Source organism: Penicillium bovifimosum (assembly GCF_028826915.1).
Source record: "Penicillium bovifimosum strain IBT 22155 chromosome Unknown utg000008l_segment0_segment0, whole genome shotgun sequence".
Classification (NCBI taxonomy): Eukaryota; Fungi; Ascomycota; class Eurotiomycetes; order Eurotiales; family Aspergillaceae; genus Penicillium; species Penicillium bovifimosum.
The window spans coordinates 455583-481201 of record NW_026622717.1 but is presented as its reverse complement, the minus strand read 5'-3'; the positions used below and the strand labels follow the sequence as shown (position 1 = coordinate 481201).

At 49.6% G+C, this 25619-nt stretch overlaps 11 protein-coding genes across 11 annotated transcripts; 8 read left to right on the top strand and 3 right to left on the bottom strand.

Annotated features, from left to right (window-relative positions):
• Nucleotides 1–3073: 3073 nt before the first annotated feature.
• On the top strand, nt 3074–3851 carry N7515_009853 (acid proteinase; the record flags this gene model as incomplete). Its single annotated transcript, XM_056670596.1, has 2 exons — nt 3074–3152; nt 3214–3851. The coding sequence occupies 2 exons, from the start codon at nt 3074–3076 to the stop codon at nt 3849–3851; spliced, it is 717 nt and encodes a 238-aa protein (XP_056516969.1).
• Nucleotides 3852–5027: 1176 nt separating this feature from the next.
• Nucleotides 5028–5486, top strand: N7515_009852 (uncharacterized protein; the record flags this gene model as incomplete). Its single annotated transcript, XM_056670595.1, has 1 exon — nt 5028–5486. One exon carries the CDS (start codon nt 5028–5030, stop codon nt 5484–5486), a length of 459 nt encoding a protein of 152 aa, XP_056516968.1.
• Nucleotides 5487–7203: 1717 nt separating this feature from the next.
• On the top strand, nt 7204–8843 carry N7515_009851 (MFS general substrate transporter; the record flags this gene model as incomplete). Its single annotated transcript, XM_056670594.1, has 3 exons — nt 7204–7441; nt 7493–8478; nt 8556–8843. The coding sequence occupies 3 exons, from the start codon at nt 7204–7206 to the stop codon at nt 8841–8843; spliced, it is 1512 nt and encodes a 503-aa protein (XP_056516967.1).
• A 384-nt stretch (nt 8844–9227) lies between these two features.
• On the top strand, nt 9228–9533 carry N7515_009850 (uncharacterized protein; the record flags this gene model as incomplete). The annotated part of the gene is made up of 1 exon (XM_056670593.1): nt 9228–9533. The coding sequence occupies one exon, from the start codon at nt 9228–9230 to the stop codon at nt 9531–9533; it is 306 nt and encodes a 101-aa protein (XP_056516966.1).
• A 907-nt stretch (nt 9534–10440) lies between these two features.
• N7515_009849 (uncharacterized protein) lies at nt 10441–11109 on the top strand (the record flags this gene model as incomplete). Its single annotated transcript, XM_056670592.1, has 4 exons — nt 10441–10603; nt 10654–10779; nt 10805–10987; nt 11036–11109. 4 exons carry the CDS (start codon nt 10441–10443, stop codon nt 11107–11109), a joined length of 546 nt encoding a protein of 181 aa, XP_056516965.1.
• Nucleotides 11110–11910: 801 nt separating this feature from the next.
• On the bottom strand, nt 11911–12669 carry N7515_009848 (polysaccharide lyase; the record flags this gene model as incomplete). The annotated part of the gene is made up of 1 exon (XM_056670591.1): nt 11911–12669. One exon carries the CDS (start codon nt 12667–12669, stop codon nt 11911–11913), a length of 759 nt encoding a protein of 252 aa, XP_056516964.1.
• Nucleotides 12670–14267: 1598 nt separating this feature from the next.
• Nucleotides 14268–16457, bottom strand: N7515_009847 (uncharacterized protein; the record flags this gene model as incomplete). The annotated part of the gene is made up of 1 exon (XM_056670590.1): nt 14268–16457. The coding sequence occupies one exon, from the start codon at nt 16455–16457 to the stop codon at nt 14268–14270; it is 2190 nt and encodes a 729-aa protein (XP_056516963.1).
• A 1310-nt stretch (nt 16458–17767) lies between these two features.
• On the top strand, nt 17768–18975 carry N7515_009846 (quinone oxidoreductase family protein; the record flags this gene model as incomplete). Its single annotated transcript, XM_056670589.1, has 3 exons — nt 17768–18633; nt 18693–18867; nt 18928–18975. 3 exons carry the CDS (start codon nt 17768–17770, stop codon nt 18973–18975), a joined length of 1089 nt encoding a protein of 362 aa, XP_056516962.1.
• Nucleotides 18976–19282: 307 nt separating this feature from the next.
• On the bottom strand, nt 19283–22305 carry N7515_009845 (uncharacterized protein; the record flags this gene model as incomplete). The annotated part of the gene is made up of 6 exons (XM_056670588.1): nt 19283–21215; nt 21269–21520; nt 21575–21592; nt 21648–21733; nt 21791–22087; nt 22150–22305. The coding sequence occupies 6 exons, from the start codon at nt 22303–22305 to the stop codon at nt 19283–19285; spliced, it is 2742 nt and encodes a 913-aa protein (XP_056516961.1).
• An 822-nt stretch (nt 22306–23127) lies between these two features.
• N7515_009844 (inositol polyphosphate multikinase) lies at nt 23128–24558 on the top strand (the record flags this gene model as incomplete). The annotated part of the gene is made up of 2 exons (XM_056670587.1): nt 23128–23213; nt 23346–24558. The coding sequence occupies 2 exons, from the start codon at nt 23128–23130 to the stop codon at nt 24556–24558; spliced, it is 1299 nt and encodes a 432-aa protein (XP_056516960.1).
• A 313-nt stretch (nt 24559–24871) lies between these two features.
• Nucleotides 24872–25475, top strand: N7515_009843 (mitochondrial 37S ribosomal uS19m domain-containing protein; the record flags this gene model as incomplete). The annotated part of the gene is made up of 4 exons (XM_056670586.1): nt 24872–24914; nt 24992–25011; nt 25135–25379; nt 25433–25475. The coding sequence occupies 4 exons, from the start codon at nt 24872–24874 to the stop codon at nt 25473–25475; spliced, it is 351 nt and encodes a 116-aa protein (XP_056516959.1).
• Nucleotides 25476–25619: the final 144 nt, after the last annotated feature.

Genomic DNA, 25619 nt, shown 5'->3' with positions numbered 1-25619 from the left:
TTGGCGGAAGCTCGCTAAACGCGCGACAGTGGGTTTTGGCGGATATCTGCAGATCCACGTGGCTCATATCTACTAGGTACCCGTCCATACCATAGCGTTCAAAATGGTCACAGTGCTAACGGGATAGAAAGCACCCAGGTGCGGAGATTCCAAGTGTTCTTGGATTATGAGATTGGTTGTTGGTATAGTAGACAACGAAACAATAGAGAACAATCAGAGACACATGACGCGAATGCTTTGAGAAGACCAAGCTACCAACAGGACATATTGGGCTTAGGAATGTCTTCCAGTGCCAGTATTACCGGTGAGATACCCACTGATCATAAAGGCGGCGGAATATTTTGTTCTGTCGTCTGCTGCATGAACTGACCACAGAAGACTCGCACCTCTGGACCATGAACAGGCAGACCATCGATATGACAGAGAAGCCGGCAGATCTTGTGACTATATACATCAGAGGCATCAAGACAAGAATAATAGACAAAGTGATGCTATGGTGCATCAAGATAAGAATAAGAGACCACTAGTGTGTGGTAGGTCTGGGGCCTGGCTCCAGCCCACAAGTTTTTGGCCATTCCCGCTAGTACCGAAGTACATCTCTTTGCGGGGGTCCATGTTCCAGACCAGCATCAAGATAAGAATAAGAGACAGTTGCTACGGATCATCGCTCAGACCCACAAGTTTTTGGTCAATCCGGCTTAGTACCGAAGTACATCTTTCTGCGCGGACAGCGTAACCATATGAATGGCGATCTTGTAGCAGCAACCAAAGCAGAGAGAAGAAGGGAATAGAAAAATAGAAGAACGGGAAGGGGAGAAGAGAAGAGGAGAGGAGGAAGGGGAGAAGGGAGATGGAGAGAAGAAGAAAAGTCAAGAACTGAGCGAAGTTCCAGATAGGTATTTATATCCAAGAGCTACCTGCCTGTTTGGGCAGTCAATCAATCTGAAAAGGCAGCCACAACCACGAAGACATTTACATGTCTTGTGACTTCCGAAGAAAGGCCTCAGGCAACCCGGCCATACACCCCCAAGCCATGACCCTCAAATTCTTCCAAGCTTGAGACAGCCTGCTCGAAACACCTTGTTCCAATTAACGCCATGATACCAGGGTGACACGGCTCCTCCCGATTCCACCTTGCCATGTGGATATCGTCGAAGCACGCAGTGAATAGAGATAAGACTGACATGATTCCTACAGGTTTCCCGTCACCTAGTGACACGTGCGGTGTCCTGCCCTCCTCCCCTGAACACCAGATCCAGTGGGATTATTGGGACAATTCGTAGGGATAGCCTTGCCAGTTGGTGGAAGGCTTGCCAGTTGACGGGAAGCTTGGAACTCAGCATCAAAGTGGATACTGTTAACCAGAGAGAATATTGTCATTGATATAGTATTTAGAAGGGGACTATACACATGGCCCGCAAGAGCAACCAAGGGGAGCACTGAAGAAGACAAACTTTACCTCTCAGCTCGCTGAGTATGTCTCCGTATAACATACAAGACCCAACCCCGGCCCTGCGGCCTGGCAAGAGACAAATCACTCATGTGACACCAGAAGCATGTACCTGTAAGTGAGAAGTATATAAAAAGGTGAACAGTTAGCTGGTCTCGTGATTTGTCGCGTAAGACGTAAGTCTTCCACGTGCGGTGTCCTGCCCTCCTCCCTCTCACTTTATCTTTCCCTTCCTCTCTCAATCGATCCTCTTCCTCTCTCAATCAATTCCCCATCAACCTTCATCCCAGACCAATCAGTATACCTGCCATAAAGAGGTTCCTGATTGATCTGATGTGCGGAATCGGTTGATGAGGCGCCGCATGTATACTCATCTGCGATGTAAGTACGTCTTCCCCCATTCAATCCAGATGCAAAGCATACTGTGTAATCAGACGACTGACCCCTTTGCTCTCAATAGAAATGCAGTACTTTTCTCGATCAGACACCAACACATTCTTCTGCCCAGTTGTCAGTTTTCATTCCGCCTACTGGCGAGACCTCCAGCCAACTGGCCAGCCTTCCGCCAACTGACAAGGCTATCTCCCTACGAATTGCCCCAACAATCCCGCTGTTAGATATCAAGTCCACCAGGTAATTAGGTCACCAGTCTTCTTCCCTCCTAATCTCGTCTATCTGGATCAAGACTACCTAGGCAGAAAGAAAAATCTCCAAGGCAGTGAGTGTCCTTTCATATGCCGAGGTGGAGACCCAATACCTCACTGACCCTTGGTCAGCCCACGGGCATCTTCAAGCAGGGATTGATTGGTAGACGCTCCTGCCACCTGGATTCCGGACAATCCATGCTACCGGAGTATTGTTTATTCCTGATTGGAATCTGATATGTCTTTCGGGCTGGTTGACCACGTGGTCAATACGGAAAACATATCCGATGACCGATTCCACGAAAATGGGTAAAAGTCCATTTCAGAACATGCCACATGGAGTCAAGCATTATGCCCATTCTTAGGTATCGTCTCCTAAATAGCTTACTTGCATCGAACCTATCCTACTAACAACATCAATTAGACAGATCGTGGATGTGAAACCGAGTTCATCTAGGGGTTCGTGAACTTGCCGTACTGTACAATTTTGGTCTTAAATGGCTGTCACTATAAGACCACCTCAGTCAATATATGGAAGTGAGTAACAAGAGAGCTAACACAAAAGAATCTGACATCAGCCAGGCATGCATAACCATGTGACATGTGCCGTTGTGCGCTCTGGGAAACATCTCTTGTTCCTCTACGCAGTAGTAGAGGAGTTCGACACACCCTCTAAGGGATGAACCATGTGAGGAATGCCGGTATCGTATACGGCAATCGGCTTCATATATGACACGAAGCTACCCTTTGTCATTTAGACTAAGCCTCCCCGCGCAACGCTGGGAGCCGATCATCAAAGTGAGATCACATTCCTCTCTATGAAAATGCTCGATTTTGGTCTCATGATACTGGATTCTTCGAAAGTGGCCTTTGCTTACTCCGATTCTACCCCATATAAAGTTGCTCACCCCGGCATAAGGTAAAACAACCTATCTACAGATTGCTCTAGTCGTTCCCATTTCCAAATATCAATCAAACCATGCGGTGGATTACCAGAATCTGTCTTCTGAGTGGGGTGGTGCCTGCGTTGGCCGAATTTCCATTTAGTGATTCGACCGGTAAGAGCGCAGTCCTTTGAACACGTGCTGAAGTCATCAGCTAACATCGCAATTCTCACAGTGGCCAAGAACGATTTGGCTTCCACTAATTGGTGCGGTTCTATACAGGCAGCAAGTGATGGCGAACGATTCAAATCGGTTTCATCAACTATTGTTGTTCCCACTGTCACTGGTCCCATGAACGCGGAGTACTCCGCATATGCTTGGATAGGCATCGACGGCTGGGATGGCCTAGACAACCTGTTCCAAGCCGGGCTGGATATCCAAGGGATTGAGTCTGACGATGGCTCCTATTATCCTCAGTTCCGCGGATACTATGAATGGTATCCTGAAGATGCTCAGTTCTTTTCGACCGACGAACTTCCTCTGTCGAGCGGAGATACCCTATACGTCAACATCACAGCACACTCGGCAACCACGGGTACTATCTACCTGGAAAACGAAACCCAAGGCAAATCTAAATCTTTCGACTTCGATGAACCCAGTTATCCTTTGAGGGGAAGGTATGCTGAATGGATTGTGGAGGAGTTTTCCGACGTCACACTTCCTGCTTTTGGTTCGATCACCTTTGACTCCAATTTGGCTATAACTAGCCATGGGACCTCGTTTGATGGCTCTTCCGCATCTCTCATCCAAGCGGACACCGGCTTGAAAGCGTCCAGAGCCTCCGGTGGTGCTGTGTCAGTTTCTGTTGTCTGATCTAGTTCCCACCTCATTGCTATCTGCAAGAGAATGCATTATGCATGACAGTGTCACGGGGTAAACCCCGATACATTCCATGTGACTTTGCAGCTCCGATTTAGTCACGCGCCGCGCTCTTTATATCTTCCCCGCTGTGCATCGTTCTCTCTCCTTTCCTCTCTTTCTCTCTATGATTTTAGTTGCCACAAGGTTTTCGAAATTGACAGCAATCAAGTGTATGGCATAACGTATGATAAAGTTCACAATGGTCAAATTGTCCGACTAACTAGAAACAACAAAGTCTGAGTTTCACAACCTGATCAGACAACAATGCTTAGTACGCATAACTAACACATGAACCCTGTTCCCTGACAGCACTTGCTGGCAAGAAAGTTATGAGAACCTTGATGTAATCGATATGAAACGGCGGTTGGTAGTCCTGTCCGGTCGTGTTAAATGCCAATATTCATCAAACATAAAAAGATCAAGAGAGAGGGGAGTAGGACTAGGAGGCGAAGAAAGAGGACATGTCACTTACTTTTCGCATTTCATTTTCCTTTCCCTCCACAACTGCCACAGATGAACCCGCCTTCTAATCCGGATCCGCTGCAGTCAGAGCAACAAGCATCTTGAGGCATATTGAAATGTGGTAGAGTGAGTGTAGGGTGGGAGGAGAAGGGCCCGGCGATGACCTGCCGAAATATGTCTGCCCGAACTTGCTGCCCGAAGGGAGTTATGGGTTGCGTTTATTCGGCTGCCATACTAAACCCTTTTAGGCCAACATATGATTTTCGTACTGGATAAGGGGCGCATGTCATGGTCGGTCTTCTGGAGCTGAAATCGAGACCTCAGACCACTGACGATATCAACCCGCGTGGACAAATAGAGGGCGAATCTGAACTCTAATCGGCGGGGAAGCTTTGCGATTGTAAAGCCATAAAATCCTGGCCAAAGCTTGACCTTCGGGCCTCGGCACGATTCGTAAATGTGGGACTGTAATATGTAAATGGAATTTATGAAAGGGGCCGGTTAACTCTCTTGGGGTAATTCAGCCAGTAACGGTACCAAGCGCCCCAACACACGAGAGGTGTGTTGGGGCGCTTGGTACGCTTTCGCATAGGAGTATATCTTTCACTAATCACTCCTTTCCAAGAACCCTCCGTTCTTCTTGTTCACAAGTTCGTGGAACCGATCATGCCTGCACTGACTGCACTAGCTGCACTCCAGCAACTCACCCTCGGCTTTGGCGTATTCGTCCTGTCAACTTTACTTCTACAAGCCATCACATTGACCACTTCCCCTGGAATTGGGCAACACCTTAATAACCCTGATCATGTGACTCTCGTTCTTGACCGTATTCAAGCCTTGTCAGACATTGTGGAGACACTGTACAAAGAGATCAACCCTGAGTCACTGGACAGCAACAGCCTGACATCACCCTTTGTCGACCCGCGTCCGGGGCTGCAACAACTTGCCAAGTCCATTGTCACCTATCTGCTGATGGTGACTTGGATTAGTGGCCTATACTTATTCGTGGATGGCCTGGATGCCATCCGCTCCCGTGCGCTCAAGGTTTACCTTTCAAGCTCTATGCTCGCGACGGCCAACATGGGCTTGATCGTAATGCTCCTGTTTCTGCCAGCAAAGCCGTAGTATATGTACGTTTCTGGGACTATTGCTGCGGGAGGTGCAGGGCTGTTGTATGCTATGCTCACCCGTGCAAAGGATGATCTGTGATCTCGTTTTCAATTGCATATATCCCGATGCCTCAGGGAACGGAATATCTGTCGACTGAAGCATACAATTGTAAAGGGTCTAAGAGCAATAGTCAAATGCTCCTGACGCATTGTGACCCGAATTTCGAATCCAAATCAGCCAAGGCAAATAATGAAGAGCCGCACCTCGCTCACAAGGAAAACTTCTTGGCGAGAGAGCGAGACACAGAAGGGAATACTAGTAAAAGGTGTCATATTGAAAACATCCACCGTATCCATCAAGCCAGATAAGCCTTATCTGCCAAGGGGGCTGAGTTGGCCATTAGCGCCGATTTAAGCATTTGTTACTCCTCAAGTTAAGAAAACAGGTTCGATAGATATAGTTGGATTTGTTGGCCATAAGGACAAAGTACAGAGCAGAGTAACTACCTGTTAGTTAACCACTATACTTCAGTTTACGTATTAAGGAATGAGGCGGAGTATGATATCAACTCTACATGGAAACAACCTCGATGATAAGCATTGCTGAGAGGTCACGGACCTTTTATAGTTTCTGGGGGGCCGGGGGCAGCAGATCCCCAGCTGATTGAGTTGCAGCGGGATGCGATTTTCAAAGCACCTACTTAAAAGGGAAAAGGAGGGGCGCATTACCCCGACATCCTGCGATAGCGGCAATTCGGAGTCTACCCTATCTACCTTATCTGCAATATGCAGATCGTTTCTCACTGCGCTGTGTACGTGGGATTGGCCGGATAATTTGGTGATTTTGTTGTTGTACCCGGAGGAACGGCTGGGTTGTCTGCGAGCACAATCATCATACTTATAAGCGGTACTGCAGGGCATAACTCTGAAGAGCCTGCTCAAAAGGAATTGAGTCGATATTCTTCAGCGCTCGGTGTAGGTCCGCGGTGATACGAAGGAGCCACGGAGAGATAGAGAGGGGTAGATAGTGAGGAGGAAAAGGCACCTCGCCGAGCGACGAGGCCATGACCATGTCATTTTGTTATGTGCAGATTTCTTTCTCTATCGTTTATCCATTTCTGTATTCGAGGACGACCGATTAGACATTCGCGCTGTGAGCTTAATCAAACGGTCGTCTAATGGGCTGGTACCCACTTTCCAGCAGTCGACAGACTGATAGCATTCTCGCATAGCAGCATAGATAATAGAGCAGGCTACATCAGGCAAATGAATTCATCATCCCCTAGTGGGCACCGGGCCAAAGGTAGGTCAGGAATTCTTGATACGGGTAACGGAACACAACTCTCTAGTATTGCACATTCAACAGAGAAGATCAAGCGACTACGAAGGAAAGAGTCTTTGAATTTAAATGTGCGGGGGAATTGATTCGATCCCAAATAGAGAAATTGGGGGCATGTACAGTATGGGGTAACCCCGCTCGGGGACATGTTGACAGCAAACTACCTTCCTCTTCAGGGTTAACTAGTATCCGGGCATTAGCCGGTCATCTCAGTGATAACAAAGGGCACGAGCAATAGATAGCAACCCAGCTTATAAGTATATGCCAACACCCGGTTAAATCTCGTTTCCAAATCTGCTTCACACAAAAACCTGAGTTCGGCACAACTCCGCGCCAATTGCGCATTTTTAGCTATTAGCTACCATTGGTTTTACTTATCGTCTCAATATCCCAGATGGTCCATACGCCAGAAGTGGCCGAGGGGCCTGTACGAAGCACACCGGAAGTCCACGAAGCCATTACTCCCGAGAAAGTCAAGGACAGTGACGAAGCGCTCAATTTCCTACGGAAACAGGAGGTTGGCGATGAGAGTCAATATGTTGACGAGAAAGCACTGCTTCGCAAAATCGACTGGATGGTGATGCCATTGATGTTCTGTTGTTATTTATTGGAGTACCTGGATAAGAGTCTCTGTAAGTTCCTGTGCTCTGGAAATTGAAGTATTCTCTGACCATTGTGCATAGTGAATTATGCTTCTGTGATGGGTCTCTTGGACGACGCAAATATCAGCACAAACCATTTCGCAAACCTATCGCTTCTGTTCTACGTCGCATTCCTTGCATTCGAGCTCCCACATGCCTATTTAATGCAACGCTTCCCGGCTGCCAAATATCTGGGTGTTATGGTTATGTGCTGGGGTGCAGTTGTTGCCTGCACGGCAGCCTGCAACAGCTACGGATCACTGGTAGCTGTGCGGTTTCTTCTTGGCATGTTCGAATCTACGATTAGTCCATCACTCATTATCATCACAACCATGTGGTATAAGACGAGTGAGCAGCCCATCAGAGTAGGGCTGTGGTACATCGGAGTTGGGACAGGCTCCATCCTGGGCGCCTTGATCTCTTTCGGATTCCAGCACTACCATAGCCAAACTTTCAAGAGCTGGCAAGCCATGTTCCTGGTTGTGGGTCTTGTCACTATGTTCGTCGGAGGCCTCGTTATCTGGCTGTTGCCCGACAATCCCATGTCATCGCGCCTGTCTCATGCGGAGAAAATCGTGGCCATTGACCGCATCAGAGGCAACAACACTGGTATCGAAAACAAGCACTTCAAACTTTACCAAGTTTTGGAATGTCTTCGAGACCCACAGGTCCTTTTGCTCTCTCTGTTAACAATCGCTGGCAGCGTTCCCAATGGAGCTGTGAGCTCGTTTCAGAGTATTGTTATTAAAAGCCTCGGCTTTTCTGAAATGCAAACGACACTCCTGCAGATCCCTAGTGGAGCTATTGCTGTCTTAAGCGTTCTTTCTGCAACTTGGCTGGCGAGCAAGTACAATGCCAGAGGTGTCAATATTATCATATGGTCAGCAATTGGAGGATTACTTGGCGGTTCACTTTTGGCCTTCCTACCCGAAGAAAACAAGGCTGGCAAGCTGGTCGGAAATTACCTGTGCCAGGTTGTTGGTGCATTCTTACCTTGCGCGTACTCTTTTGCCGGGGCAAATTTTGCTGTAAGTTGCTTTTTTTTACTGTCATGCCAAAACTCGACGAGACTTTTTATGTGGCAAACCCAGCTGACCGTTACCAGGGACATACTAAAAAGGTCACGGTGAACGCGATTATCCTTATGAGCTTCTGTATCGGCAACATTGTTGGTCCACTGACGTTCCGAGACCAAGATGCGCCAAACTATACACCCGCTAAAGTGACAATCGTGGCAGTGGATTCTGCTACCATTGTGCTGACCACAATCCTCTTGTTCTATTACAAATGGGAGAATAAGAGACGAGACCAGCGACCACAGGAGCACGTGGAGAATGTGGAGTTTTTGGACTTGACGGACCGACAGAATAAAGAATTCAGGTACAGTTTCTGATTACAATCTGGTTATTTTGCGAGTAATTGTGACGATCAGACGTGTATGATGAGAGTTGAGCGATGGGGTTGGACTAGTCATGTGGCTGGGTTGATGACTGACGGTTGTTGAGTCAAGAGTCCTGTGACCAGAGGGGAGTTGAAGAGCTTCCTGACTGATTCCTTTCTTCTTCTCTTTCCCTTTCCTCTTCATATTTGTTTTTATATAATTTGAATGCACTATTTTCTTCAAAGAACTGGCATGTCACATAACAACAACTATCATTGTCTTTTACTCTTTCGAAGCAGCAAGGCTGCAAGTGCCAAGGATTGTCACACGCTGTAAGAGGTCCCAGCCCCGCTTCATCTCCACCATCCGAAACCTTTTCTACGGGAGCCAATCATCATGGCTGAAGCAAAGAAGGGCGCGACCGGCATCCCGAGTACCCGCAGCGGTAAGTCGGCTCTGCCACGGAACGACGACAATGACGGGGCACCGCCTGCCCACGAACCAACAACACCGATTTCCGGAGACATAACCCGGGATCACGACGTCGGCGACGATGATGAAAATGATGAAAATGATGCTCGAGAGGGAACCTCAAAGGGATACAAGGAGTTGGAAAAGGAGACCTGGATCATCGACGGAAAGCGGGGGGCTCGCAGAGGAAGTTCTGCAAGACCCTTGGCGGACCTATTGTGGGGGCCTTGAACCCTAAATTGACGAAGATGCCTGACACCCCAATCCTCACTGACAGAGAGGAGGTTCAGTTCGAGACCTGGGAAGCTGTGATAGGCCAGAAGTCGGATGCGAATAGCGATCATTACCCGTTGCGTGTCCACCGAAAGCTCTTCATGCAGACCCGATGCGAAGGGAGGTCACAAAAGAAGTGCTTACATGTAGAACGGGGTTTAGAGGGATTTTTAGTTTTACGTGACTTATAATGAATTTCATGAACGAAATGTATTCAGGCACCTATCAAATGTTCTAGAGGGAGAAAACCACGCTCATAGGTAGGTATCGTTCGTATGTGTGCCCAAGGAAGAGTAAAGACTACATACCACTAGATACCATGAAACGTAGACCTCGAATCTTGCGAAGTTTTGCTTCTGCGGGGTAATTCGCTTCCTCCCCTATTAGCAACCCTAGCAACCTGTTTCCTTACTTGATTGCAGTTTCAGTTTCGAATTGATTGAGTGACCCTTCAATAAGCAGGTAAATGCAACCATGGCAAACACGGCAACGGGAGAAAGAGGACTAAATTGTGGGTGCTATAAACCGGCTTAGAGTTCGAGGGGTGGAAGATTTCGCGCCAATCACATCACCAAGATCCGTGCTTAATACTAAAGTGGGTAAGTTAGTGGACGGAGACCGGACACCCCTTAAGCTTAGCACATCCAACTAGTAATCCCAAAATACTGTGTAGTATTGCATGCCACCATTGCGGGGTCCGATCGGCGAAGCTTGCTGAGATAACATCACAAACGAGTTAAAGTTTCACAGTAAAAGGCAGCTTTATCATAGCAAACTTCTTATAAAGGTAGGCTGCTCCGGCCGTATACGTCGCCTATTAAGCCATTGATCTCTTTAAATCAGCCCAATTTTTTTGTCCTGCAATATGATCGGTATCACCCTGCTTCTTGCCGCAACCTTCGCTGGTGTTGGCACGGCCTGCTCCACGCCGGGTAACTTTATAGTCACCTTTTACGGCTATCCAGACAATTCTCCTCCTGGACCTGCTACAGCCCACGATTGCGGAGGCCGGAATTACGTTGCTGGAGGTATGCTACTTCTTAAACGACTGCTGGCTCTGTGACTTATGAAACCACAGGCTCCGGCACCTACGATGATCCGGTCACAATCGCCACTGCACCTGGCGAGCTGAATGTCTGCGAGATTGTGTATATTCCGCTTCTCACTAAATATGGTCGTTACGAGGACGACTGTGCCCAGTGCAGTGAGTATTTCGCTAAATACCCTAGCCAAATCTTGTGCTGACCGGCCTGAAGCTACCGACTACAACAACGGGGAATCTCACATCGACATCTGGACCGGATCACCTGACACCAATGGCGGCCAGAATCAGATTGATTGCGAGAACAATCTCACCTTTGGCGGCCGCTACAGTATCGTGCGCAACCCGCCCACTAATTACGGCGTGAACAGTAAGTTCTTGGGTGTTATTGACATGAGCTTGCTCTAATTCATCCCAGCTACACCTCTCTTTGTGGCTCCGAACACCTGCAATACGCAGAACGTCTACCCTGACAACGAGGCCCATTGCTAGACTATCATTGACTTAGACTACATGTCAAAACGCAAATATAGCACACTATGGACATACAATGAAAATTTCATGCCTGCATGCTCTAGGTCTTATGCAAGAAGATCGTTGATCGTCATGTCCTAATTGGCATTCACAGCGATTCTGTTAAACAATGTAAAACTTGTTAGGGGCCGTCAAATGAGGAGATCGTCGGGTACAGGTTGGATATTGATAAAACGACGCGCCATTCAGAGCATTTGTTTTCCAATAACGGGTTAACATTGCTTTGATGCCTGCATCAGGCGATCCATTTGGATACGTGAATAAATTCCGTCTCAAAGTGTCTGGGCGTCTCCAGGACGATGCTCCGGGGGCTGTCTTCTTTCATGGTTGGTGTAGCCCGCTAATCTTCACCTATCGCCAGGCTAAGATCCAAGAGTGTGATTCGGGTCTTTCCATCAGAGGGTATCAATCCCAGATAAGGTTCCAGACCATAGTACGGAGTACTAGTAGTCATTATGTGGGGCCGACGGTCGACCGATTATCCCCTTGGCTGTCAAAGTCAGGACTCTTAGGGTATCGTTAGTGCGAAATATCGACCAATACACTGATGAGACTGACGTCCACTACTATACGATTGGTTCATTACCCCACTTAGCTAGCATCCGCCAATATTTCACTAGCTCCTATTGGTCCACTACTGTACATAGGTCTGGCGAGCTGTAAGCCATCAACAGCTTCAACGTGTTGTTTATTGAACAATTTGAGCGCCTATCTCAGACCGCCAATTCACTACCAACATGCTGTCATGCTCCGAGGGCTCTACCATTGATCAGGATCCGCATCGGCAAAGGTAGTGCCAACGGAAATTTGATCAAACCAGATTTGGCGTGTGTCTTGGGTACCCTTCATGCCACCGTCGTCGTGCCAGCCGTTGGCATAGATACCAACGTGGTAGTCAAATGGTCGAGCATTGTTGATCATCGTCGGGACATTGTACACCTCCACAACTTTGTTGCCATCAAACCAAACTTTGTAGAAACCGGTATTGTCGGATTGCCAGCTGGCCTGGATGGTGACGCGATGCCACTCTCCTGCTGTCACGGTAGCAACGTTGCTGAAAGTCCGAATCTGCTGCTCGCAGATCGTACCGTACTTCAGACGGGTATAGAGTTGGTCACCAACAATCCAGACCATGCTAGATGGCATCCAGTCGTCGCACCCAGTGTCTGTGAAGTCGGCGATGAACTGGCCCAAGTTGTACGATTGGGCTGGGGAGAATTGCCAGTCATCCTGCAGGCGGAAAGCGAAACCATAGAAGCCTTGGTCGCCGAGCTTGTACACACCCGTCGTGGCTTTTTCGGAGTGGAAACGGCCGCTCCAGCTGGGATCATAAATCTGGGTCATCTTGAGGGCGGTAGAGCCCTTGTAGACGACATTGGTGACCTCTTGGATGCTGCCCTTGTCCTCGATTGTCTGCGCATCCCAGCCTGAAAGTGTGCCGGTGTTGCTGAAAGTCTGGGTTGCAGAGGCTAGAAGCCCGCTACATGCCACTATGGTGGGAATGATTTTGGAAAACATGTTTTCTGCTATGTACAGCAGGTAGATGGAAGGTAAAAGTGTGGTGATTGTGTAGGTGCGGACCTAGTCAAAGCGCATGTCGAGCGCTTCTTATATAGACCAGCCCTACCAGAATCGGAGAATATGTTTCGAGCTAGTGCATTGGGCCTCGTCGTAGGTTAATTTCGCTTTCTGCATCACCATGTAGTCGTAAAATTATGGGATCATTTCGATAGTTGAGGGGTAGCAGCTCGCTCATACTCTTTCCTAATGGAGCAAACAAGCCTTTTCGGCATGGTCCCCTGTCTGATCCCCTGTTCTCCGACTAGTGGGAAAATGACCCCACTTTCAAGCCTATGTAACCTGCACCTCTGAAGTGGAGAAGTAATAAGTCTCGTTTCAGAGGAACTGCCATCTGGTTGGCTCGTACCGAACAGTTACTCCAACCGAGAGTCGCATCAGCGCCCTGCACTTAAAAGCTGCAGAATTGCCGGCCTTTGCTGTCGAATTTGACATAGCCATACCAGCAAACGCTCTCGCGCCCCAAAGCAAGATGCTCGGATTTGGTTTTCGCACCAGTAAGGTGACCAGAATAGAATTAAACACCAGATCAAACGCGGCACGTGTCACTGTGTGGTGACCATGATAATGTTGTTCTAATTGAGCCCACTTGGTTACCTCGCTTTATATACATGCTGTCACTGCGGAATTATTGGGGCAATTCGTCGGAACATAGCCTTGCCAGTTGGCGGCGGACTGGCCAGTTGGCTGGAGATTCGCCAGTTGACGGGAAGCTCGCGAAACACTGACAAACTGGACAGAATAGTTATCATACACATCATTTCTTCCAGGTGTACTCCACCTCATGATACTATGTAGTTAGACTCCTGACCCACCAACACTTCACGGATCTTCCACAACCTTGCTGTGTCATATGTACTAATCGCCCACGGCTTCACAGTATCAATGAATGGATCCGCAACATGCGAGTCAAAAGGATAAGCACCATTGTGATCTAGAGACAATTGTGCCAATGTCAGCATGGAAAACTTGGTAGGATGGGCAACAATCCTATACGCTGATATATTGTTTGCTCTATTGCTCCATAGTACGATCGTACGATCACCGTGGATAGATGTGAATGGATGGGGGGCGGGGGGGTTCCCGTTCCCGCCGGGCCGAACTTCCCCACAAACTTAAAATCGAAGGATATAGCGATAAGGAGAAGGAGTACTAACCCATAAGACGTTGGTTAGAGTATTAAAATAATCGAATACGCGGGGTGCCGATGTGTAGCAGGAGTCCGAACCAATATACCGTGCTCGGAGGGGATGTGCCGCGGCATGGGACGAGCACTAAAGCGCAAAGGGAAAGCCAAGACTAGGTTGCCATACAGAAGCAATGGAGAGGTAGAAATGTATTGGATTCTGTCATCCGGGATATATGATATGCTATGTTATGCTTTGCTATGCTACTTTAGGTACCTAGTACAGTGAAAACGGAAATCCATCCTATCATTGTACATCGTTATACACCCCCAATGCTCCAAGCCCCAATGCCTCAAAATACCGTTATACATGCAACGCCCTTCAAAGTAATCGAAAACAAACCGAAGCTCTTCATTCCCACTTCCTCCACTCAGCAACAGCCCTCCTCATAAGCTCATCACAGTCAAGCCCCTGCTTCTGTGCAACCTGCAAGTCCCTCATACGATCAAGGAACCGCCTCTCGGCCGCAAATCTCTGCAGCGCGACAGTCTTCAACATCTCAAAATCATTGTGGTCGACCGCGTTCAAGAATATCCTACGCATTCGCAGCGAGTAAAGCTGACAACTTGCCTCACGCTTCGGTTCCATCTTCCTCATCTCACAGGCAATGGGATAATTACTTCGCTTGAGCGGCCACACAATCTCGTCATAGCAGTCCTCGCATACGCACAGCTGCGGCAGATCGGGAATATAGTACCACGTGCTGTGAACGGGTCTATCGCGGGCGCAGTCGTGGAGCATGGCCTTGCGTCGCACATAGTTCAGGAAATCACGCGTGTCTGGCGGGGTGCAGACGCTGAGGAGGTCCATGAACTTTATGAACCGCGGGCTGGAGGTTACGAAGTGGCAGACTGCTGTGCTGGGTTTGGGCATTTGCGTGAAGGTGTCACGGTGGGTGGGTATGAGGATGCGTACGTTGCGCGCGCAGCTGCCGCAGATCTGAAACCCTCGAATGTGGGTGCCGATATCTGGGTCGACAATGCTGTACCAGGGTTGTTCGGTGGGCTTGCGGCCGGGACAGGGGCGGGCTCCGGGTGGTGCGAGGGCTATTTGAGAGAGGAGTTCGAGATTGTCGTGTTTCAATTCAGTCATTTGCGTCCAGGCTAGACGGGTCCAGGCATTGGCAAAGGCACAGCGGATCTTTTCGCCGGGCTTTGGGCGGCTTGGGATGAAGTAGTCTCGATATCGGGTGTTGGCTAATTGCTTCATGCAGGACGGGCAGATGTCGAGGTGGTCCAGGCCTTTGAGGGTATACCAGTCTTCATAGCCTGCCACCGCAATAGTACGGGGACAAGGAGATAGGGCAGGTCCAGTATAGTTCTGGCGCTGTGGCGATGTGTCGGCATGTCGACTGTGTGCGGGTTGACTCATCGTTCTGTGAGGGTTGTGTTGGGTCGTGACTTGGTTGGAGACAGGCTTAGACGTTTCGCGCAATGGCCGCGAGGTATGGCGAGATTCAGACATCGAGCGTGTAGGTGGCGCTGTGGCCGATGCGGCGCGGGTGCGCAACACTGCGGGGACTTCGCGTTGCATTCGCGGGCTTGGAATATGCTGATAATCACGGGTAGGTGAGTGTGATGCAGAAGTACGAGCCGTAGCTGACGGAGAAATCTTGGTAGAATTTCCATTGACCGGCTCCGCGGGGTTTAAAGGCTTCACAGCAGATGGGGTTTCTCGCATTTCCGGGTCCGACATAGATCCTTGGTCCCGTTGTTCTTGTCGCTGGCGGAGTTTCTCCTCGATGCGTTCTGCGAGGGTTGGCACACTCGGTAGTGGTTCTGGTACAGAAACCACAGGTACTGGCGCTTTGGACTGATGTGAAAGTGGCTTGTTACATGTGGTGGCCGAATCAGATTGGTATCCTGAACTAGGCTCCCGTCGAAGCCGTTCTGGCATTGGCCGTGTTGACATGGGCGCATGTCTCGCACTGTTAGACCGACCTAGGGAGGTCCTAGGTGGTTGAAGATGGTATGTCTGGTCATGCACGGGAGCTCTGGGAGCTGTGCGATCCGGGGCGCTCGGTCCACGGGAGCCGTGCAAAGCATTCTGCCTTGGTGGTCCTTGTCGGTAGGAGTCGCTACCCCGCGCATGAGAGGGCGGATGAGATTCTCGCTGTGCATGGAGCTCACGAGTGGGCTGTTGTTGAGGAACTGGGCGAGAGGACGGTCCTCGTGGTTGGCTCGCAGCCGATGGTGGCGCATGTTTTGGCTGGCCATCTGTCTCGAATCTGACAGTGTTCCGGAAGATTGGCTCTTGGGCGGGCGGGGTTATTGGCCCTGAACTATCATCCGAGGACACACTCCCTAGCCCCAGCACACTGGGAACACTCGCCGGGGAGGTAGAAGATGGAGGAGGCGTGGCAGACACTATGATGGGGTACTGATCAATAGATCCTCTTCTGTGAACGCCAGTGGCCCCCGGTGTGTCTCCAAGCTGAGAGAGACCATGTAGCTCTTTTGACAAAGATTGAGGTTCATCCTCGACACAAGGCGCTGGTGGCCATTGCGAGCGCCCTTGTCGAGCGCTTCGAGTGTAAGTCATTTCTGACAATGGGTTGGCCAAATTGATAATTTAAGTGGGCTTATTTAAGGTGGTTATCCTGGCGCGTTGAGATCTCGTGCAATAGCTCGGGAAATATGGCTCATAGTATAAATAGTTGGGCTTGGAAAGTAGTTGAGTGCTGTAAAATAGAGAACGATGCACCTAACGTATGAAGTAGAAGGAAAAAGTTTTGAAAAACTAGACAAAGTGCACGATTTAAGTGCGTGCGCGTCCCAGGGTACAAGGATATATAAGCATTGGCGGATGACATCGGGCATCATCCTCAGAGAATGGGCCTCTGATAGGCCATTATGGTGATTGGGCGAAAGCGAAATACCAACAAGAATAGCTTCAGGCTGAAGAGAAATCACGAGGTAGGGTTAGTAGTGGAAACAGTAAGACCAACGGCCAAGTCGCCGTCACCATCAAGGGGGTGTCGCAATGGTACCTTGTTGCCTATTGGGCACGAAGTGGGACCCCCGGGCACTGCCGTTGTGTTTCAGTCGATTTTTTTAGAGCAAGATCGGACGACTGGATTATTGGGCAACAAATGCAGACCTCCAAACACTGCTGCTCAGGGGCTGGTGGTATTTGGGAAACCTCAAAATCGATCAGCGGAGCGGGGAAGATCGATTTTCTTGAAAGGTTTGTAATGCAGTCAGCGGCAAGTGATGCAAAGAAAGGCACTACTTCGCCCTGGACCAGGGTTGTCATGCAAAGGCCTGCAAGGACGACATGAACTGGGGTCAGATTGGCCCCTCATAGGGCTCCGGGTGGCTTGCCTGTCGACTTAGTAGGCACTCCGGGCTCGTAGCGCTGATCCAGCGGCTCTCAGGGGCTCTGAGTACACATGACTGCGCCTCCTGTCCGGGGAGAAACGGCGGCACTGGGTCTGTTGGACTTCGATAGTTGAATGTTGTACGAGGCAAGCGATGTGCCAATACTGTGTGCTTCGTATTGAAGTACAACAATTACGTGTACCCCGTATATCTCGACTCATGGCAGGATGACATCATCACGCTCGATATGCCTGAATAGCCGACATACCAAGCGTGATGATACCAATAATAGAGGCGGAACAAGTGATTCCCCTTATGATGTTCACAATCTCTGTATGATACCATACAATTGGGATTGGTGAGTTGGAAGAACATGGAGGAGAGAGAAAGAAGATGAGTGGGTTAACTAAAGAAACGGAGCGCAACAATTCCGCCGGAGATTGCGGGGCTGCTTGCGGAGATTCGATGACAAATGTCGAGCCGACTAACTAGAGCATTCTTCTCATCTCCCTGACCCCTCACTGTCTTATTATGTTCCGGCCTCTTCTACGCAGCAGTCCTCGACTTACAGCATTGCGCAATCACATTGCCCCTCCTCTCGTGAATCGATACACCCTATTCCACACCATGTCCGTCCCAAAAACAATGAAGGCCGTAGTGGTTGAGCAGACCGGTGGCCCCGAAGTGCTGCAGCTCACAACCTCGCACCCAGTCCCTACCCCCAAAGCAGGAGAGCTGCTAGTGCGCAACAACATCTCCGGCGTCAACTTTATCGACACCTACTTCCGAACAGGTCTATACCCCGCACCCAAGCCCGAGATCTTGGGTCGTGAGGGCGCCGGTATTGTTGCTGCTATTGGGCCCGAGACTTCAGGGTTCCAGGTCGGTGATCGTGTCGCGTGGATGGCCACTGGTGGCTATGCGGAGTACACCGCTGTACCGGCGGCCAAGTCTGTCAAGATCCCAGAGGGGATCAGTGACGAAGATGTCATGGCGTCTTTCCTGAGCGGATTGACCGTACTTGCTTTTGTTAAGGAGACTTACCCCGTCCAAAAGGGCGATTGGGTTCTTTTCCATGCTGCGGCAGGTGGTGCAGGCTTCCTTGCTGTTCAGATATTGAAGGCACTGGGCGCCAAGGTCATTGGTACCGCTGGCGGCGCAGAGAAGTGTGCGCTGGTTAAAAGCCTCGGTGCTGATGTGGTGATTGACTACCGCAGCGAGGAGGGTAAGGACTGGGTTAAACATGTCAAGGAAGCTACTGGTGGTCGTGGCGTCGATGTTGTCTACGACTCGGTTGGCCAGGATACCTGGGAGGGAAGCTTGGAAGCTGTCAAGCGCAAGGGTACTATTGTCTGGTTTGGCAATGCTAGCGGGCCTGTGCCCCCGCTTCCTCTTCCGTACGTTTACTACTTGACTACAATGTTTCTCGTCGGTGATGCTGATGATATTTCGATAGCAAACTCTCCCCCAAGTGTGTCAAGATCGCTCGCCCGACCCTGTTCGGATACATTGAGACCCGGGAGGAGTTTGAGTACTACACTAACGAGCTGTTCAACCTGTTGAAGTCGGGTCAGCTCAAGACTAAAATCCACAAGGTCTATCCGTTGGAGGATATTGCTCAGGTGCACAAGGTACGTAATATGCCTATTTGCGTGTGGTCGTGTATGGTTGCATTTTAACAATACCGATAGGACCTCGAGGGACGCAAGACCATGGGAAAGCCACTTCTGAGGCCTTGAATCAGGATAGTAATGCTTTAGTGTATACGAGATGATTCTTATATGTCAATAATGCGAAGCCACAGCTCAAATTGGTAAAAACTATTTCTGAATACCATGCCAACTAGCGAATTTGGCACTGCATAGGTATGAAGTAAACAATGTCATCATCGTGGGATACTTAAATTACCACCAGATGGCTGCAGCTGCATGATAAAAATGAATCTTGAAAGCAAATGTTAAAGCAATGCCCATGGTTGCACCCAGCAATCTTTCGACCACCAACGCCAATATCGCGCGCGCCCCTGACATGAAGTTCTGCAAGGCCTTACTCCGAATGAACTTGGCGCCTTTCCATCTTCCGCTTGAGCATCCGACGCTGCATCTTCTTCTTTGGCTGCTGTTTCTTAGGCAAGCCCGAGAATCGTACTCCCCGATTGATTATTCTCAAACGGAGTTGTTCTCGCCATCTCTTGATTCCCAACTTCAAGGATTCATGGCTGTTTTCACGCTCGGCTAGGTGATACGCCAAGGGCAAGTGCCAATCCGGGACGGCACGCCATCGTTCAGGTGAAGGATTGTGACCCCTCCGGAACGCTTCCTTCATTTCGGGACTGAGGCTCATGTTAATTCTCTTCGGATTATGGAAATCCTCAATGAGGCGATCGAGACGCTGTCTCGGGGTCTCATCGAGAAACTGACTACTGAACTTCCCCTTCTTGGCCAGTTCCTCCAACTTCTGGTCACGGAATGCCTTGATTATCTCAGGTGTAAGTACTGGCTTGATGGTATCCCGATCCCCGAAAAGAGAATCGTAAGACAACTCGGGAGAATTTCCGACAGAGAACTGGCGCTGCTGTTCATCACTGGCAGCTTGTTTGCCCTTGGCCATCTCCTCCACCTTGGTCAAGGAATCCTCGAGCGACAGCTTGCTAATTTCTTCGACAGACGGCTCGCTCGGCTGCTCATCGCTGGCAGCTTGCTTGTCCTTAGCCGTGTCTTCCACTTCGATGGAGGAATCGACCTTGGTCGACAAGCCCTCCTTGGTCGACAAGTCCTCCTTGGTCGACAAGCCCTCCTTGGTCGACAAGTCCTCCTTGGTCGACAAGTCCTCCTTGGTCGACAAGTCCTCCTTGGTCGACAAGCCCTCCTTGGTCGCTTTATTTTCCTTCGCCATCGGATCCTTTGTGGCCGACTCTCCGTTGCCCCGCTGCTTCACCAGGCCACAAAGCTCCTGAAGCTCCTGCGTGTCCCAGCCGAAGCTCTCAAGACAATTGATCTGTTGCATAACCGCATCCATGAGGTTGTCGTTGGGTCCCACAGGGAATTCCAACTCTCGAGTTAGCATATGCAAAGCCCACTCGGCCGGTGTAGGCTCAGGAGGCTGGAGGACCGAGTCCTGAGCGCAACGACGTGCGACCTCGTCCTCGTCAGGAATAAAGTCAACAGCCTGGGGCTCTTTGTACTCCATCATCCAGTCATTATGAAGGAACTTGTAGAATGATGGCAAGGCAGAAAGGATCTGGTCAAAATAGTACATGCCGAAGTTGGTCTCAAAGACAGACGAGATGATCTTCATGCCGGGAACCATATGAGCAAGCAGAGACGGCTCAACGAGGAATTCAAACCTGTGGGTCGGGGCAAAACCACCCTCCCAATCCACCTTGTCCGCAGGAGTAAGATCAAAGGCGCCTCGAGAAGGATCACGGAATTCTTTGGCGATTACCTTGCCCACTGGGGAGAGATCTGGGCCCAGTTTGTTGTAATATCCGACGGTCTCAGGAGACGGTTGCTCCATGGAGATAATCTCAAAGCCATCAATATATTCAATCTTTTTGGCTTTGATTGAGTCCCGGTCGGCGAGGACTTTGAACTTCTTAGCGGTTCGATCATCTGTGGCAAATGCAATGCCAAATTTGACGATCTTGCGGGACTTTTCAGATGTGAAGAGTTCTGCGTCGGCATATCGAACCAATTTCCATGTGTCCACATTGTCGACATCGTCGAAGTAATAACCACCAAACAGCTTGGAGCAGCCCCGGTTGAAGTCTCCGGGACCATCATGATGTATGAGTTGCTGAGTCAAGCGCAACTCCTTAGCAGATCGATCACAGGTCTTTCGGGCTTCTTCGAGATCATCTTTGTGCTCGGGACAAACGTCGTGGTAGAGGAGGTAAGTGAAGAAGTTCTTCATGGTATCAGTACACTCTTTGATCTCTGCCTCAGTTTCCGGGTTGTAGTGGCCCATGAAGTATCCAGTCCTGCGAAAACAAGGTTAATATTTGGGCCTCGTTTCTGTAAAGAGAAAACTCACAGATAGCCAGTGGCAACCTCGTTGAAGGCAACTTTGCAACCTTTTCCTTCGCTAGGAAATATGGCGGTGGTAGACCGAGCTTCCATAGCATCTTCTTTGGTCATTTCCTTCAACTCCGACGGGGTCACTCCCTGATTATGTCTTTGGCCAACGTTGACGCCGCCATACTGCAAGAATTTGAGAAATATCTTGCGCCTGAAAGGCTCAAGGCGTCGATTGAACAAATAGCGCTTGATGCCTTCGTCGATACGCCTGAAAAAGGTGGTCAGTAAGTCTCATATCGCATGGAATATTCGAGGATCTTACTCTAGGATCGGCAAAGTACTGTTATGGAATGTCAGAATATGTCTCATTAATGGAAGGGGTTTAATGGACGTACGGATCATAAATCCTCTTGTTCTCCTGGTACTGCTGGGGAGTCATTGGAGCATCAGCATAAAAGGGTTCGAAGCCAGTAGGCGCGTTCTAAAGAGGCCGTTAGTTGGTTTAGGTGGAAGGCATGGAAACGTATCACAATCATACCACTCCCCTCTTTGACTTGGGGCGTCTCTTGGGCTTTTTCTTAGCAGGCATGGGGTCATCAAGCTCCATGTTGGCAAGCATCCTTTCCTCGTCCGGGTCATGCTTGAAACCGATTTTCGGGGCGGGTTTCGGGGCTTCGCCATCTTTCAGATCGGGGTTATCCGGAGTGTTCTTCGCCTTCCCTGCATCCGGAATACTATCCTCATCTTTTGCTTCACCTGGGGATAGCGAAGGGGGCTCGACCATTACCCGGGGAACCGCGGCCTGGTCAGACATGGCCGGAGGTTGAACTGGCATCTTGATCATTTTGTCAGTGTGACACTCCTGTTGGACAGTATTGACGCGGCTTAACTACTTACTTCGCCCTCGGAATGAGCAAAGGCCTGACCAGACGAATCCAAGGTACCAGTAGTTTCGGTGGCTTCTTCCTGTTCCTGCTGAACAGGACTCACATTGGTGGTATCCATGGGTTCAGTCGAGGCCATCAAGTGTGGACTGTCAGGGCCCTTGCCCATGGTACTTGGATCAGATGGACAAGCTTCGGTGGTCAGATTGCTGTTGCAATCTATGAGAAAGAAGAGGATGAAATGATGTTGGATGGAAAAGAAGGATGTGATACGTGAAAGAGAAGGATGAGGTTGTCTGAAAGAGAAGGGGGACTTTGAGGGATTACCTGAGGCAGCAATAGATGTCGAAGGACGAAGCAATCACATGAGCAGATGCTCAGTTGTGCTATTAGTCAAAGTTCAGTCGATATACTTAGATATAGATAGCTATCGTGGTTGGATCCATGGATGCAAGTAGATCTCGTGGACGTTTGCTATCGCTGGATTTTGATCATATTACTGCGACCACCACCCAATCGACGAAAAAAACGGTACATCGTAAACGACGTTTAATGTTTATGAGTGTCAGATAATATTTCAATTCCTGATCTTCATGGTAAGGACTAAGGACTGACTGCCATATTAAACGGAGTTGTTAGTTGGTATACAACGTTAGAGATTAAGATTACCAGATGGAGTTAGGCCCAGAGCCCAGGGACATGGCCCCTGCGCCCTCCGCGCCCCAATGTCCCCGAGGCTGGGGCCCCGACAGTCCCCATTCACGTCCAGTAACCAGTCCACGTCAAGATACTTATCCTACAGTTCCTGAGTTCTAATAGAACTTTGTTTCTCATTATATTCGATTTTGACTCCAGATTCCACATCAGTTCCAGTTTTTGTCACATCTGAGCGTTTCAAAAGGACAACCACTACGCGAATTCAACCGAGGTCCACTCAGTATTCTGGAATGTTGGGACACCCAAACTGCATATTCAAGTACTCTCTCTCAAGATGCCCTCTACAAGACCAGAAAACAGGAAAAGACCTCAGTTCGACAGCGAGGATCTGGTACCTTTCGACCATGCTGCTGCGGGACAGTAAGTTCATCTCTCGCTGTGTTCCTAGGACACAACACCCCGCGCGGATCACTGCCAATCGGCAGAATCGACGTCAGGGGTCTCTCCCACAACACAATCTTCGATCATGCTGACAATAATTTCCTGTTCTAGTGAAGGTGTTCAATGTACACTATCAGGCGCGCTGATTGCAAAACCATGCACAAGAGAGGAGATTGAGTTCTACGAGTCCAGCGCACTCCATCCCGCCTTCCAAGAGTTCATGCCTCTCTATATCGGATCGCTCTCATCTTCCGAGCAACAGCAAGCACCCGTCATTGCTGCTGCCAAAGAGTCCGGTGCCCTTTTCCTTCCTACCTCCGGTGACGCGACGGTCGATTCCACCCTCCCTACCCAACCGACAACGGAGGCTGTCGTATCGCACGAGAAGTCTACCCCCGCCAAAGAGAATGCAGCCTGGGTACCCTCTGGGGGCAAGCAGATTGATACCGGCCTGTCTATCGTGCTGGAAAACATTGCCTGCGGCTTCCGTCGACCAAATGTGCTAGACGTGAAGCTTGGCGCGCGGTTATGGGCTGACGATGCACCGCTGGCCAAGCGGAGCAAGCTCGATGCCGTTTCCAACGAGACTACCAGTTCTAGTCTTGGTTTCCGCATTGCGGGGATGAAGGTCTGGACTGGTCATAATGGTGAGGCCGACAGCGGCGAGCGGACAGATCCGTATGCCACGAAGCACGAAGGTGCAGAGGGTGAAAAGGGCGAAGTCATTGAGAAGGATGGTTATCGCCGGTACGACAAGTGGTACGGCCGCTCTTTCAATGAAGATAATGTCAAGCAAGGGTTCGAAACTTTCCTTGCTGGCGCGAAAGTGGGCAAGGTAGATCGATCAAAGTTCGTTGCTCAGCGGCTGGCAGAGGAATTGAAGACACTCCAACAAATTATTGGATCCGAGGAGAGTCGGATGTACTCAGCAAGTGTTCTGATTATCTACGAAGGCGATCCCGAGGCGATAGAGCTCGCAATTGAGGAGGAACAGAAAGCCCCGGCGCCCCGTTCCCGGGAAGAACAGGAAGATCAAGATGAAGACGATCAGGAATTTGAGATTCCGGAAGGAGCTATGGAGCTAGTTGATGTGCAGCTTGGGGCTGGGATGCCCCAACAGGCTATTAATATCAACATTGATCCCCAAACCATGCCGATGCCAGCGGTGGAGGACGAGGAGGAAGAGAACGCCCCCAAAGTCCATGACCTGCGCTTGATTGACTTTGCACATGCCAAGTGGACACCTGGCCAGGGCCCGGATGAGAATGTTCTCAAGGGTGTGCGCAGTCTGGTCAAGATCATGAGCGAACTAGCTCAGGTCTAGCTGAGTGAATAGTGAATACAAGTGTAGATGGCATATTCCTATGGTCGCTGGCGGCCGGGGTGTGCTCTGCAACATTGCAATACTTTAATATCAACTATTTAAGTACGTAAAGGGATCGTATTTTACACAACATGATGGGCGAATGTTATCCCAATAATCTGCAATCTAGACCTTCCCACCAGCCGAACCCATTCATACTCCAAGGACTGGGCGGTGAGCCCGGGCGTAGAAAGATGATGACATAATCTCGCCAAGACCTCGAAATCGATCTTCAACATCGCGGAATCGCAGTTACGGAAAACCCCAAACCAAGATGTTCCCTACACGCGCGCTTTTCGGCCGCTCGGTCTGGAAAGGTGAGTCTCCTCAGATCTTGAAGATCTTGGCGCCCACGATACTTCAACAGAAGACCACTCGCTAACCCATCGACCAGGCCCAAACATCGTCCCGTACGTACCCACCAACCCATACTGAATGGAAACCAGCCTCCGCCTAGCATTGAACCCAGAACTCCTTTTCACAAGAGTCTAATATGACAGCTGGAACGCTAAGCTGACTCTGGATGACCCGATATAGCCTCCCTCTCCCGCGGACTCTCCCCCTCCTCCGAACACACCCCCCATCCGCACCACGAAACGCGCAGCAACCATCCTGCCCAACTTTGTCGGTCTGCGCTTTGCTGTGCACAATGGAAAGACATATGTTGAGATCCAGGTGACGGAGGAGATGGTTGGACGCAAGCTTGGAGAATATGTTGCGTATGTGAACCTTTTGCTACCTTTGCAAATTCCCCGGCTCGACTTCGACATGCTTGATAGACAGTTTCGGAGTTTTTGTGATATGATCAGCTACTAATGTTTCTATTTTCTCACAGGACACGCAAGCGCTTCACATACAAGCAGTCTAAGAACAAATAGACGATTCGCATGATCACCTGGCGCAGATATATCTTTGCGCTGGGATGGCTGTCTTGCATTTCTTTTTGATACACTATGTACAGATACATTGTTGGATTCTATGTGACATTAGTTCCTTTGGGTTGGAGTTTAATATACATTCTT